The 15950-nt window shown below is 25.2% G+C and overlaps 3 protein-coding genes across 4 annotated transcripts in view; 1 reads left to right on the top strand and 2 right to left on the bottom strand.

Moving 5' to 3' along the window:
* The window catches only part of LOC122499183 (ran-binding protein 9), a 54081-nt gene that overhangs the window by 2516 nt on the left and 35615 nt on the right, over window positions 1-15950 (top strand). The window contains exon 2 of one of the 2 annotated variants that reach the window (XM_043607365.1): window positions 14410-14641. In XM_043607365.1, coding sequence (XP_043463300.1) covers window positions 14434-14641 — 208 coding nt within the window. In that variant the 5' untranslated portion in view covers window positions 14410-14433. Of the gene's footprint in view, window positions 1-14393; window positions 14642-15950 lie in introns of both variants that reach the window. The other variant, XM_043607355.1, reaches the window with a different exon arrangement.
* LOC122499204 lies at window positions 20-2406 on the bottom strand. Its single transcript, XM_043607388.1, has 2 exons — window positions 2262-2406; window positions 20-506 (listed from the first exon to the last, which is right to left on the bottom strand). The coding sequence occupies exon 2, from the start codon at window positions 496-498 to the stop codon at window positions 199-201; it is 300 nt and encodes a 99-aa protein (XP_043463323.1). The 5' UTR covers window positions 499-506; window positions 2262-2406; the 3' UTR covers window positions 20-198.
* Window positions 5741-13542, bottom strand: LOC122499194 (cytoplasmic tRNA 2-thiolation protein 2). Its single transcript, XM_043607376.1, has 3 exons — window positions 13354-13542; window positions 7330-7604; window positions 5741-6829 (listed from the first exon to the last, which is right to left on the bottom strand). Exons 1-3 carry the CDS (start codon window positions 13419-13421, stop codon window positions 5772-5774), a joined length of 1401 nt encoding a protein of 466 aa, XP_043463311.1. The 5' UTR covers window positions 13422-13542; the 3' UTR covers window positions 5741-5771.

Genomic DNA, 15950 nt, shown 5'->3' with positions numbered 1-15950 from the left:
AATTGATTTAAAAACGAAGTTATTGATATTTTCGAATAATTTTACAATTATTGAAATTGGATTTTATTTTCAAATAAAATATTAAATTTACAAATTATAATTATACCATTTTCTATAGAAGTTAAACTAATTTACTTTTTTTTCATTCTATTATAGAGAGAAAAAAAGAGATTTTATTTTCTTTTTTTAAACTATTATTTAGTAAGCATCTTCTACTGGTCCAGGAGCATGAAATATTTCTCTTTCACCAGCTTTTAATTGTCTCGCTCGTTCGTTTCGCATTAATACTACTCGCATATTTTGCTTATTTCGAAAGATGCATTCACGTAAATCGTCCATATAATCTATACATTTCTTATTAGCATGATGCTTGCCATAAGCCTCTAAACAATCGGCGGCATTTAATTCAAATTTTATACATCGCTCATTGTCTTGCGTTGAATTCAATCCACCCCAGAGTGCATCAAAAGTTCCCGATAACCATGGATTTAACGTCATATTTTCACCTGTAAAAATTAATTTTTCATAACTATAAAACATGAAGATATCGATAACTCCCGAGTCTTCGACTCGAAGTGATCGATTTCTTCATGTTTTATAATAATTATTATTAAAGATAATTCAAGCATTTTTAACTACAATTCTTCTTTAAATCGATTATTTTTAATAATTTTCGAAAATGTTCTTTGACAATTTTCAAATCCATTTGTTTACAATATTCAATTTTACGGAATTTCAATTATTCGTAAATTCTTCAATTAAATGAATATTAGAATAAATAATAAAAAGTTCAATTAAACTTAAAAAAAAAATTAATTTCAAAATTCAATTATATTTCCAAAAATTCATGGTATAATGATTTTAATAATCAATTATTATCTAAAATTTTAACTGAAATTCATGTTTAAATCAATTTTTTATCAGAAAATTCTACGAGAATTCAATTACTTAAATACAAACATAGATAATTTATAGAATAATTGAATGTTTTTTAAAATTCAATTCCCATAAAAAATGTTATCAACAAATTTTTAAATAATTGAATTCTTTCGACGAATTTTAATAAAATTTTTAAGAATAATTACTACATTTTTCGAGGAATTCGATTAAAATTATTGTATTAAAAATAATTGAATTTCTACAATAATTTGTAACTGTTCCAAAATTAATTTTTTTTTCGTGTTTTTAACTAAAATTCTTCTATAAATGCATTATTTTTAATAATTTTTGCAAAAATTCTTTGAGAATTTTCAAATTCATTTGTTTATGATTTACAATCTATAATTTCAAAAAAAGAAAAAAAGAAGATCAGCAATTAAACTTTCTCAAAAATATTAATTCCACAGAAAAAGTTAGTTAAAAAAATGAAGAATTAAGATTATCAAAAATTTCAAATTCAAACCATTTCAAAATTCAATTATTTTTAAAAATTCACGCTCTAATGCTTATAATATTCAATTATAATCTAAAATTTTAACTGAAATCCATTTTAAAATAAATTTTTATTAGAAAATTCTATTAGAATTCAATTATTTAAAATTTAAATACCTACAAAAAACCATTTATTGAATAATTGCACATATTTCTTAAAATTGAATTCATTTGACGAATTTTAATAAAATTTTTAAGAATAATTACATTTTTTGATAATTTCGATTAAAATTGTAATAAAAATAATTGAAATTTTGGAATGAGTTTTATTATTTATGAAAATAATTGCATTCCTAAAAAGAATGTTATTATTTACGAAAATAATTGAATGATTGCAAAGAAATTTTATTATTTATGAAAATAATTGAATGATTGCGAAGAAATTTATAAATAAAATTTGTAAATAATTGAATTCCTGTGAAATTTTCATTATTTTATGAAAATAATTATAGGTTTGCGTAGAATATTATTAAATTTTTCTTAAATAATTGAAATTTTCCCAATAATTTTATTAAAATTTTTGAAAATAATTGAATTTTGGAGAAGAATTTTATTATTTTTGAAAATAATTAAATTACTTAGTAGTTTCTTTCTATGATTATTTAATTACTCCAACTTTTTGGTTGAAAATAATTATTTTTTCAATCAGTAAAATTTATATTGTTAATTAAAAGGATTAGAAAGCAACGAAAACAATTTGATCAATTTGATATTATAACGAAACATAACCTATATTTCTATTTTTCGTGTTATGTAACATAAGAGTGTGTTTTAAGGGTGAATTTACCTTTTGGCAAAATGTTAATGATTTAGTAAAAGTTCATAAATACCTGATAATTGAACTAAAGTAATTAGAATATTATTTTCTTTGCTAAAATTCTGTTTATAATGACCAAAAATAAACAATGTTTTTTTGTGAATATTTTTTTAGACTTAGACTAAAAATCTTCCTCTAGCGATCAATATTTGCACTATTTTCCAGTGCTGCCAATGGAAAGAAGAGAAAATTTAAAAAAAGATAAATTTCTCTTTTATTTTTTAACAATTTGATAATTAATAATAAACAAAAATTTATTCTATTCAAAAACAACTTGATTTAATTAAAAATAAATTTTTCACAACAAAAAAGATTTTATTCGATAGGATTTTATTTCTTTTTTCAAATAAATTAGTAAATAAATAAATTTTCCAAAAGTATGTACCAAAATAGAATTTATTCCCTTACAAATTTATTTTTCTTTTTAAATAAATAAATACATTTTTCACAACTGAAAAGAGAAATTTTTTCCAAGTGTATAAACAAAATTATTTAAAATAATAATATTTATGTTTTTTTTTCTTTTTCTTTCTGAATAAAAAAATAAATAAATTTTCCAAAGCTAAAAACAATTACATTTTGCTTAGGAATTGATTTTCTTTCCAAATAAATAAATATAAATATTTCAAAAATAAAAAGAATTTTTTTTCCTAGAAAATTTTCTTTCTAAATAAATAAACAAATTTTTTCATAATTAAAAAGATTTTTTTACAAAATTTATTAAAAAGAATTATTTTTCTCATAAATTTATTTTTTTTTCTTCCTCAAAATGAATAAATAAATTTTCCACAAATTAACCATTTTTTTTACTAAGAAATTTATTAATATCTTTCTTTCTTTCGTAAACGAATTTTCCACAATTAAACAGATCTTTTTTCTTAGAAATTTTCTTTCCTTCTTTCTAAATAAATAAAAAAAATTTGCAAACTAAACAAAAATTTTTTCCAAAATTTAAAAAGTACAATAGAACCTCGGTTATCCGAGTTTTCGATCATCCGAGACACTATACTTCCCCACATTACCTCGGACAATCGAGGTTCTACTGTATTATTTTTGACAACTAAAAAGAATTTTTTTTCTTACACTGCCTTTGGGTCAGCAGCAGACTTTCGATAGGCTACTACTGACCATTTTGGTGGTACGCTACAGGACTATACTTTTGGGTTGCTGCGGTACAATTTTGGGCGCGTGACAGTCCAAAAGTTGTTTAGCTGCAACTACTTCGGTGAGCTGCTCACCAACATTTGGGACTGTCACGCGCCCAAAATTTTACCGCAGCGCACCAAAACCATAGTGGAGCTGCTGTCACATACGTTGTTCCGCTACAGTCCCAAAGGTCTCGCAGTGTAAAAATTTATTTTCTTTCTAAATAAATAAATTTTCCAAATCTAAAGAGAATTTTTTCCCCTAGAATTTCATTTTTTTCTAAATAAATAAATTTTTCAAATCTAAAGAGATTTTTTCCTCAAGAAATTTATTTTTTTTATAAATAAATAAATTATTTTCTTGTGGAAAAAATTCTTTTTAGTTTTGAAAAATTGATTTATATACGTATTTAGCTATTTAGAAAAAAAATAAATTCCAAGGGAGAACATTTTTTGTTTAAATTTGACAAAATATAGATTTTGGGTTTTGGAAACTAATTCTTTTTAAATTTGTAAAAAAATTCTTTTTACTTTTTGGTACATTTATTAATTTTTTATTTATTATTAAAGAAAATAGCAAAATTCTTCGACAAAATACAATTATTTTCAAAAATGAAAATAAATTCCTAGGGAAAATAGGGTCAGTTGGGGTAAATCCGGACAGGGGGTAAATGCGGACAAGAGGGTTTGGAGCTTAATTTACAAATTAAAAATTAAGTTCGACGTCAATATTTCCAGCTCAGATCACCTACAAGAGATTCTGAGTATTGCCAAGTTTTTATCTTGACAATTGGCAACAGGATAATTAAAGTTGTCGCTTAATGCAAAAAAAAGTTGACATCAATTTTCAGACTGGTTCAGTATTTCATCTCGCATTTGAAAAGTAACAAACTTAAAAATCATACAAAACATTGTTATTATTCCTTTTGACTCCCGAAAGAGAAATTGACTTGGATTTTTGATTGTTGTCAATTTATTTAATAATGACAAGCTGTCCGAATTTACCCCAAAAATTCGAAAACTTGAGGTAAATCCGGACAGAGCTTCTATTACATTTTAAAAAGTAGAGAGTATAAGAGAGAATGAAAGAGCGGTAGAGAGAGTAAGTGACTTCAAATTCGTAATCAGCGACCCCAAAAACCCCCGAGTTACAATTTTCAAGCAAATCCGACCAATTTTTAAAAATGTCCGCCATATTGGATCCGGCATTTTGATTTTTCAAAATCTGACTTTGGATTCGTATTCAACGACCCCAAAAATCCCCAAGTAGCGAGATCCAAGCAAATTTGCTTAAATTAAATCAATTAAATTAATCAATTTATTAGAAAAATTTTACGTTTATCCGACATATAGGATCCGCCATTTTGAATTTTCAAAATCTGACTTCGGATTCTTATTCAGCAACCCCAAAAACATTTCTTTACTACATTTAATTAAAATGCATTGAATTTTGTTAAACTTATTTAAGTTTTTCATTACTACTTATTTTGAATGGTTGATTCCTTAACATTTGTGATACTATAACTTTTAACTAATTTAACTTTTATACATCTACTATGAATTTTTTTCAAGTTTTTCCATCCCTTAATACAGTAGTATACTTTAGGTAACTTTTTTTAAAACCTTTTTTAGAAACTAAGCTGTCCGGATCTACCCCAAATTTTAGGAAATTTTCTAAAATAAATAAATAAATAAATCGTGGGGTGAATCCGGACAGTTAGTTTTATGCGATTAAAGCTTATCAAAATTTTTTTATGCTCCATAAAATTAATCTAGGGAACACAAGGAAGAAATTAATGTAATAGAAAATCGGAAGTGTTGCCTTTTATAATAAAAAACTTACGTCATTTGTGAAAAAAAGGTATTTTGTCCAGATTCACCCCAACTGACCCTAATTATTTTTAGATTAGAAAAATAATTTTTTTTAAATTTGTCAAAATATTGTTTTCGGTTTTGGAAAGTTTTATTTATTTAGAAAGAAAATAAATTCCTATGAAGAAAAATTCTTTTTAAATTTTGAAAAAATGTTATTTTTGGTTTTGGAAAATAATTCTTTTTAAATTTATAAAAAAGAATTCTGTTTAGTTTTGGAAAATTTGTCAATTTTCTATTTATTTATAAAGAAAATAAATTACTAGAGAAAATGATTACTTTTTTCTTTATTTTAAAGAATATAATCTAAAAACCTTTTTTGATTCAGAAAGTTTTCATTTCAATTTACAAAAAATTTCTTTTACGATTTGAAAATATTAGGTATCTTTAAAATTAAAAATATTTTAGGTTTAAAGAAATTTGTAAGAAGTAAAAAAGAATTTTTTCTTTTCAACTCATAGAAAATTAGACATAATTTTTGAAATTCTACTTTTATTATTTATCTCTCATAGTAAAAAATCAGCAATTTCCTCATGCATTTTCTCAAATGACATTAAATTTCTCGCTTTATTTAACATAAACGATGGAATATCTTTAACATCCTTAAAATTAACAACAATCAAACGACAGCCATAACAGAGATTATTTTTCAAAATTACCAAAATATTTTCATTTTTCTCCCCACAATTTCTTTTACCACTACTGCAATTGCAATTATTTTCCGAATTTCCAATTCTCTCGTCATTTGTTTCACAATTTCCAATAAAATTTTCACTATTCGGCTCAATTTTTTCGCTGTGGGGTTCAACAACGTTTGTCGAAACAAATTCAGAGTAATTAATCGCTTGTAGTGCGGAAATATCACCATTAATCGTTGTATCAAGCGGTGAATTACATAAAATACAGTATTTTTCAAATTTCTCATCAGAAATTAATGTACAAAGTTTTTCGCCCGTTCGCAATACGGTCGACACTGTTGAATGTGATTCCTTATCCATTTCATTGACAAATTGATCAATTAACGTTTGTATTGATTTTAAATTTTGATTCGTAGTTTTAGGAAATTCGAGTGGACTTTGAATTTTGTGAAAACGTTGATAGTAATCAATTTCCAAATTTGTAAAGGCGCGCATTGGTCGTAAAATCATTATGTCCGAAATGCGTGTATCAGCGAAACCAACGTCCAATGAAAGATGTGCTCCACGACCCATTGTGATATTTGATAAAATTGATATTGAAAGAGAAGTTGCTGTCTCGGCGGTAAATATTTTATTGCAATTGAGATGACGTGCGGCGCGTATTAAAAGTCTCGTGCGTAATTTTACCAGGAGATCATTTTTCGCTGACTGCTCCGAAAGTTTTAAGAAAGTATTTTTTGTTTCTTCTTCTTCTTTTGCATTTTCTTCCCCTGGAGAGTCAATAGGGAAAATTTTCAAATCTGATTCCGAGAGTGATTCATTTATTTTTGTCGTAAATCCAGAAAAATCGAAAGTTTTTAACTGATTTGCAATTTTTTCCACTGTCGTTCTTTGTTCATCGTGAGTTTTCTCTTCTAAAATTCCCTCTGTAAATAAAACATTTTGTTTCGATAAGTAATCAAATTATTTGTTTACTATTTTATTTTTATGTATTTAATTTTTATTTATTTCAATATTTCCATTTTTTGTCCTTTTGTTTCAATATTTTTCTAAATAAATATGTAATATTTCATTTTTATTCATCGAATATTTTATTTAATACCTATTTCTTTCGTTTTTTCGATTTTAAAAATTTTTATTTTTATTTAAATCTTTTTTTAAATAAATAATAAAAAAGACAATTAGTAAAATTAAATAATATTGAAATGAGATTTAATTCTTTTTTTTTTTGTAATTCCTTTCTTTAAGTTTTAATTTAATATTCGAGTCATTTTGAAAAAAATAATGAAAAGGAATAATAGGAAAATAAAATATTAAATTTAATTCGTTTTTTAAAAATTCAATTAAAAATTTAAATCCTTTTCTATAGATCCTTTACTTTTAGAAAAAAATTAATAAATAAATTGGCTAATTAATTTCGTTTTACCGTCAATGTAAAGAACTTTCGATTTGAAAATAAGTCGTTTGTGGGCAGATTCATGCATTCCAGCGTGAATTAAATGTAAAAGAACTGACGATGCTGCACTTCCAGAATGTGCAACGAGAATATTATCATTGGGACGGATAATTTTCGATTTTCCAAGTGTTGCACGAAACTTGTGTGTCGATGAGGCGAGGAAACAATTTTTACAATATGCATCTTTGCCCCGTAAAACAATCACTGTCTCATTTTCCTCGCATTTTTTACATTTTGAAACGTCCCTGAAAAAAAAGAATTCGATTATTATCAAAGCACAAAAAACAGAACATTTTCTATTCTTTTAATAATTTTCAATATTTAATTTAATAATTTAGTAATTAAACATTCATAATTCATAATTAATGGTAATTTTATAATTAATTTTTAATTTCCTTGGTATTTTTTATACTTCTTCTATACTTGTTTATTATTATTCAAAAATTTTAATAAAATTTGTCGCAAGAGTTTCATTATTCTCATGAATAATAAAATTCTTTGGAGCAATTCAATTATTTTAATAAAATTTCTTGAAAGAATACAATTATATTTAAAAATATTATTCAAATTCAATTATTTTTAAGAGTTTAAATAAAAATTTAATTATTTTCAAGAATTCTGATAAAAAATTCTTCGAATCAATTCAATTATTTTTATAAATTGTAAAAGTTTTTAATAAAATTATTTGTAAATTTCAATTATTTCAAAAATTTTCAATTAAAATCACTTCAAAAAATTACATTATTTTTAGACCATGTCTATATACGGCCAGTTAACTGGCAGAATAAGGTGGTTTAATTATTTGGCCAGTGACTAGAAATAAGGGAAAAGCTGGCAGAATAAGATGATTAAATAATTCTGCCAGTGCACTGTCAGAATAAGGAGGTTTTACTATTTGGCCATTGTATTAATAAAGCGCCCATCAGGTATAAATATATGTTGAATGGTTGTTTGTTTATTTAACATTTTAACCAATCTTGTACAAATTTTTTAAAAAAATTCCAAAACCGGTAAATTGGTTCTGCTTTAAGTGTGACATAAACTAAACTTATTAAGAAATTTTTGTTGAAATTTATATTATAATTAATATTATAAAAATAATAAATATATAGGGGAAAGAGCTCCAAGATAGACATTTCGTTTAAAATTTTTGTATAAAGTAGGAGCACCTTATGCTTTTTGTTATTTTTGTTGTTAGTATAAAAGAAGTTCTTGATGCACATTTGAAGGAAAAAAAGCAATTTGTTTTTATTCTGCACACATTTCCTAAAATTTGTGTCTCACGAAGTTTTCTTATAATTTCTTCCTAAATCGGTAAAGTTATTTAAATTATAGCTTTTCAATAGGCCAAAAAATACCTAATATATTGTCAGAGTGGTCACAAGTTTCAGATTATCAATTTTCCTGACAATTTACTGACATTAAAATTATATTCCCTGACAAATTTTTTTTTACAGGAAAATATGAAAGTTTACGGAAAATGAGTAAAATTTATGAATTTTAATGATTTCAAAAAATAACAATTATAACCCTTTCTGAATTCAATTATTTTCTATAATTTACTACCAAACTTCATCTCTACATCAATTATTTTAAATAATTTTTCGAAAGTTCTATTAGAATTCAATTATTCAAATACAAAAAGTAAATTTTTTATAATAATTGTAATTGTCCATGTTTTTTTCTTAAGTTATTAAAGTATAATATTTTCTAAAAATTATAACAAAGAAATTCTCACAATTAATTTTTTAAAAATATTTTAAAATAATTTTTGAAAGATAATGGTTTTTTAGTTATATACAATTGAGGCCTTGGATCCAATATATAACTCGCCCGACGCTCGAAGGCACGCGCTAATACCAGTCGGGTAGCAGTGAGTGGCCCAGAGGCGCTCACTGCTCACTGACTGGCATATGGCAGTTGCGCGTTCCTCCGAGCGTCGGGCGAGTTATTGGATCCAAGGCCTCAATTGAAACATTTCCAAACAATTGGAATTTGGTAAAATCTTCTAAAAATAATTGAAGTTTTGAAAAAAGTATCTAAATAAAAATAATCGAAATTTTGAAGAATTTTATTTATAAATATGACCATTATTTCTTAGAAATTTAAACAAAATCTAAAACAGTAAATTTTTATCAATTTTTATTTATTTTGTTCGAAAATAATGAATCTTAAAAAATTATGATAAAACAATTCGAAGAATTAATTTTTAATAATATTTTAATGTAATATTTCGAAAATAATTGAATTTCTTAAAAGAATTTTTGTATAATTTTAAAAAAAACTAATTAATTTCTTATGGAATTTTAATTAAACATTTTGAACATGATTTTTTTCTCCAAAATGTTAAAAATAATTCTAAAATGTTATTACTTTTTGTATATATCATATCTGAATTTTCAGAAATATGTACTTAATTGAAAATATTGAATTTTAAAAAATTAGAAGCTATTTTTCGTTAATTTTCATTTTTAAATTTACATTTAGGGTCAGAATTTCTCAAACGGATCACCTAAAACTAAAAAATTTTCTTTTTGAACCAAAATAGTTTTTTTTTACGCTTAATATGGCTAAGAAGAATCCCTGATAATATTAAGCCAAAAAAAATTTGTTGTAAAAGTTATTAACAGTTGAATTTTTTAGTACTGCTAAATTAACAAATTTTTTTCTCGAGTTCCAGTTGACGGATTTTAAAATTAAAATATGAGTTTTTTTCGTCTTGAATTGCACTATTTGAATATATTTTTTGTTTTTAAATTTTTTTATTTTTTATAATTTTTTATATAATTTGTTTATAAAATGATAATAAACAAATATGTTCTTCACGTCCTAACAAAAAAATTTAAATTGTATTCTATTCCTTAAATGTCTCCGAGTGTAAAACTGTTTCGAAAAAAAATGAGCCTCAATTAGAAAAAAAGTTATTAATTAAAAACTGCAGCTGTGTAGAGCTTTACATGACGTTAAACTCGCCCCGCGCACATTGGCATTTTTTACAATTTACTGTTCAAAATTGTCTGTAACCTACAAATTTTATCGGATTTTCACGGGCTTGGTCTTAAATTAAAGGGGATAAAATTTCTAAGAGATCCCACTAAACCAACTTTTGAATTTTAAATTGTTTATATTTTTTTTGTTACTCAAAGTTAACAATTTACAATATTTTTAGAAAAAATCATGTTTATTTGACGGAAATACGTTTTCATACTTATTGATCAAACGATTAATAGAATTATTACATTATCAAAAATATTTTAAGGGGTGAAAAAATATTTGGAACAAAGAACTCTTAGTGTGATGGTACCAATTTATACGCGTTAACCGAGCTAAGAACGAAATGAGGACCGCAAAAACTGTTCGAGTTTCGTGTTAACCGGGTTTCGTGTTAACCGAGGAAGTCTCTATACATAGTTTATATGCATCTCTGCCGGGACCGCAATTTTTGTTCGTGTTAAGAGAGAATTCGTGTTAACCGAGTACGTGTTAACAAGGGTTCACTGTATTAATTACCAATTATTATTAACAACCATATGAACAATAATATAGTTATCAATAATCAAGTAGAGCTTTACATGACTTTAAACTAGTTAAAATAGGAAAAATAATTTTTTTTTGCAGAAATAAGCCATTTATTTGTTTAAAAAGTAAATAATTTGTTTACAGCAAATGTAATTGTTTGTGCTAATAAATTTGTAAAGTTTTTGAAAGATTGTACATATTATATAAACATTTTATGTTTAAAAAAAGCCTAAAATGTTTACAAATGTAAAGAAACTTGATTATAGTTCATAGCAATTGTCAATAACAATAATAATTTTTAAATTTTAAAACATTTTTTACTAAAATCGACATAGATTACTTAAATAAACATAAATTCGTCTGCAAAAAAAAATTTTTTTATAAAAAAGAACCAAAGTTATCTATTTGTTAATTAACATTGTTTGCAACAATTTAAATAAATTGTATTATGCATTATTATTTGTCTGATGGTCATGCTGGACTAATTTAAATTGATTCCAATCATCTGCAATGAAAAAATACAAAAATAAACACGATTTTTTCTAAAAATATTGTAAATTGTTAACTTTAAGTAACAAAAAAATATAAACAATTTAAAATTCAAAAATTGGTTTAGTGGGATCTCTTAGAAATTTTATCCCCTTTAATTTAAGACCAAGCCCATGAAAATCCGATAAAATTTGTAGGTTACAGACAATTTTGAACAGTAAATTGTAAAAAATGCCAATGTGCGCGGGTCGAGTTTAACGTCATGTAAAGCTGTACACAGCTGCAGTTTTTAATTAATAAATTTTTTTCTATTTGAGGCTCATTTTTTTTCGAAACGGTTTTACACTCGGAGACATTTAAGGAATAGAATAACAATTTAAATTTTTTTGTTAGGACGTGAAGAACATATTTGTTTATTAACATTTTATAAACAAATTATATAAAAAATTATAAAAAATAAAAAAATTTAAAAACAAAAAATATATTCAAATAGTGCAATTCAAGACGAATAGAACCCATATTTTAATTTTAAAATCCGTCAACTGGAACTCGAGAAAAAAAATTTGTTAATTTAGCAGTACTAAAAAATTCAATTGTTAATAACTTTTAAAAAAAATTTTTTTGGCTTAATATTATCAGGGATTCTTCTTAGCCATATTAAGCGTCAAAAAAAACTATTTTGGTTCAAAAAGAAAATTTTTTAGTTTTAGGTGATCCGTTTGAGAAATTCTGACCCTTTAAAGAATTTTCATTAAAATGATAATTCAATTATTTATAAATCGAAAAATGACTCAATTTTCTTAATTTACCCACCAAGAAAATTTGTTTTCTGTCATTTCCCTGATTTTACTTTTTCACCTTTTGCACCCTTTTTGTTAAATTGTCTCTACTTCATATATTTAGTTGTTTTTTTAATTTATCAAAATGTCAGCTTGCCCGTATATTGGAATATTAAAAACTGTTTATTTTGACTGGACAAATAGAGTCCCTTTTTTATTTGGCCTGATTTAGATATTAATTGTATATTTTTTTAGATACACTGGCCAAATAAGAAAACTAACTAGAATAGTTAAACCACCTTATTTTGACAGTTAACTGGCCGAATAGACACTCCGTTATTTTTACGGAAATTTAATGAAATTCTTCTTCTTCTTCTTCTTCAACAAAAAATGTAATTATTTACAAAAAATCTAATAAAATTGTTTAAAAGAATTTCATTTTCTAAGAATAATCTTAATATAATTTAATAGGATTCTTCATAAAATCCAATTATTTTCGAAATTTTCAGTAAAAATTAATAAAAAAATACTTTATTATTTTCAAGAATATTGAAATAAATTCTTCAAAACAATTCGGTTATTTTAAAGAATTTTAATAAAAATCTTTCCAAGAATTAAATTATTTTCAATACGATTTTAATTACATTTTTTCGAAGGAATTCAATAATTCAAAATTTTCTAAGAATTCAATTAAAATTGTATTGAAAATAAATTAAATCCTAAAAAGAATTTTATTATTTATATAACAATAATTGAATTTTTTTACGAAGATTTTTATTATTTAGAATAAATTGACTATTTGCAAAGAATTTTATTACAATTATTGAAAATTATTAAAAAAAACTTCATTATTTTCGAGAATATTGAAAAATAAATTCTTCAAAACAATTTAACGATTAATAATATAAATTTTTTGTTTATCTATATAAATATTTCTTTCCATTTTTGACTATTTTTCTTTTTTGTAAATTCGGTAAATTCGTATACATTTGCATATTTTGTTTATTTTTGTCTATTTATATTTATTTGCATTTTATATTCGTATATTTTTTTGCACATTTAAATATTTTTCTATATTTAGTTTCACTTTTATTCACAAATTTTCTCTAAATGTAATAATTAACAAAAAAGCAAAGAAAAAAAGTCGGAAAAATGACATTTTCCATATGTATATAAGTTATAATTTATCGAAAATAATTACACATACAAATTTGTTTTCGATATTATGGGATTTCTTTCCTCAATTCCACAATCGTCGTCATTTACACTGCACATATTATTCAATCACTTTAAATAAATAATTAACTATAATAGTTAATAAAAAAAGAGAATATTTTCACTAGTCTCGTGTTGTTTTGACGTTTTGAGGTTATGTTCGTCTAGCCAGGCTCGTAATCACGTGTTTAAAAACACGTGTCAATCCCCCTGTCACTCAATTTTAACGATTTCATCATTTAACTATATACTAAAAGTGTTCTAAAATTTACATTTCTACAAATGTTTATTTAATAAACCTTGAAATTTTTCCGTTAATTTTAAAAAAGAAAATGAAAAAAAATTTTCGCCAAAAGAAAAATTAATTTTTTAATATTATAAATTTTTTCCCATTATATTTTTTTGTGTTTATTTTATTTTCGTATTTTAATTAATCGAAACGAAATTCTAAATGAGGAAAAATAGAAATAAAAAGGAAATGAAGTAATAGATAAGTGAAAAAGAATTAAAGAAAGAATTGAAAAATATAATATAGAATAAAAAAGTGAAATACAATAAGAAGAAAAGAAATTAAAAGTAGAAATAAAAAGAAATAGAAATCGAGAAAATAGAAAATTGAAATGTAGAATATTTATAGAAAAATAGGGAAAAAATAGAGTCGCAGTGATTCGAATATCGCGGGCTACGAATTGGACCAATAAGAAAGCAGGCGTAGTTGATGATCGTTCCGCAAGCGGCGCTCACTTCACACTTTACCTCGAGCTCGCCCGAGCTCAGTCGCCATTTTGTTTTTCGTGCCCACTAAACTTGTATGCGTGTATACACACGTGAAATAACGATACATACACGTGAATTTTTGACGTTCCATACACACGCGCGCAAGACCCTGGCTTTCCTACATACATATATACAAACATCCAAATCAAACCTGTGGGCAGACAAGATTCATATACGTATACATAAACAAACACATAGAAGTGATTCCTTTTTTTCAATATATAGTAGTAGTAGTAGTAATATATAGTTTGATAGTGTGTTGGGGCAGTAGTTGTGTGGCAGTGTGGGACTGCAGATGACAATGATGGCTGCCACCAGCGAAGAACGGAGTGTTATGGATCCATCGCGAACGAATTCAGTGCAAAATCAATCTGTGGACCGTTTAAAGATGCTCTATCCAATGGTGAACGAGGATGAAACACCATTGCCACGTTCATGGAGTCCAAAGGACAAGTACAACTACATTGGACTATCGCAAAATAATCTTCGCGTTCATTACAAAGGTAAGTGCGAGCGAGTGCGAGAGAGAGAAGAAAAATGGTTTCGAATTCGTTCTCCACAATAGTGCGATGCATCATTTGACCTTATACAATTTATTTTTACATTAAACTGATAATTGTCATTTGATAATAATCATTTAAATGTAATGTCACTTTTCTGATTTCGCAATTTTTATTCTATCTTATCAGCCATATAATATCGATTGAAAATGGCAGAGCTCTCTTTTTTTCGTGTGCATGTCAGCGACCTAAACAGACCTAAACAAAGGAATCAGCTGATCGTCGAGGAAGTTTTGTGCTTTATTTCATTCCCCCCCCCCCCCCCATGAATCGTGTAATGTGATTTTAATTTTTAATTCGAGATGAATATTTTCAAGTGAAGCTTTTTTCTTTTCTTTTTGAGAGGAAAAAAAATGTTTTGAAAGCTAGTTTATGTGAGTGAGTGTGTGTGTTGTGTGTTGAAAAAGAAAAGTTGGAAAAAGTAGCGCGTATTGGCACACGTACAATGTCAATGACAGCTGTTTTGTCGAAAAGTGTATATACGCATGGTCAGAAGATTCTTTTGATTGTGTAGGTGTGTGTATAGGAAAAAAGATAAGATTGCCTTTGGTTGTGTTTGTTTTCCTTTTTCTATTGCATCCCAAGAGAATAAGAGAGAGAGAGCGAGCGAGCTTTGTAATCTGACATGGCGTAAGATTTCTATAACACGATGCATTGTCAAGAAAAAGGAACTAAACTAGTGGCTTGGTGTTGAAATAATCAAACGTTCTTCTCAAGAGAACGATATGTTTATTTCCTTTTCTTTACCACTCCGTTATTTCCAGACTTGGCAGAAATTTTTCTTTTTTCATTTCTTTTTCGAATTTTCCAATTTTTTCCCTCCCAATTATTTTAGTTCAGTGCTTTTCACTGGATTTAAAAAAAAAATTTTTTTAAGTTTTAATTATTTCTTTCTTATTCTCTTCTTTTATTTTTGATTTATTTTATTAGTCGCTGCGGTCCATTCCTTTTTTATTATTTTAATTATTTCTTTCTTTATTCCATTCTTTTATTTTTGATTTTAAATTTGTTTAGTCGCAAAGGTCAATTTTTTATTTTTTAAATCATTTCTTTCTTTATTCTATTCTTTTATTTTTGATTTTAAATTTATTTAGTAGCAACGGTCCATTCCGTTTTTATTTAATTGTAATTTTTTTTTATTTATTTTCTTTCTTTTTTCTTCTTTACAATAACTGCGTTTCTTTTTTTGTTAATAAGTGCGTGTCTAATTATTCTGAATTAAGTATTTAAAAAGGTGACAAAGGTTTAGTTT

Source organism: Leptopilina heterotoma, unplaced genomic scaffold (assembly GCF_015476425.1).
Source record: "Leptopilina heterotoma isolate Lh14 unplaced genomic scaffold, ASM1547642v1 Lhet_100, whole genome shotgun sequence".
In the NCBI taxonomy this organism is placed as follows: Eukaryota; Metazoa; Arthropoda; class Insecta; order Hymenoptera; family Figitidae; genus Leptopilina; species Leptopilina heterotoma.
The sequence above is the reverse complement of the archived record's forward strand: the minus strand, read 5'-3'. Positions and strand labels throughout refer to the sequence as shown.

Excerpts from the sequence above, each read along its gene's own strand:
- LOC122499204 (XM_043607388.1), bottom strand. The coding sequence starts at position 498 with ATGACGTTAAATCCATGGTTATCGGGAACTTTTGATGCACTCTGGGGT.
- LOC122499194 (XM_043607376.1), bottom strand. The coding sequence starts at position 13,421 with ATGTGCAGTGTAAATGACGACGATTGTGGAATTGAGGAAAGAAATCCC. Across the intron at positions 7,605-13,353 it reads ATAATATCGAAAACAAATTT|GGACGTTTCAAAATGTAAAA; the intron begins GTATGTGTAATT and ends CTTTTTTTTCAG. Across the intron at positions 6,830-7,329 it reads GAAAGTTCTTTACATTGACG|AGGGAATTTTAGAAGAGAAA; the intron begins GTAAAACGAAAT and ends TTTTATTTACAG.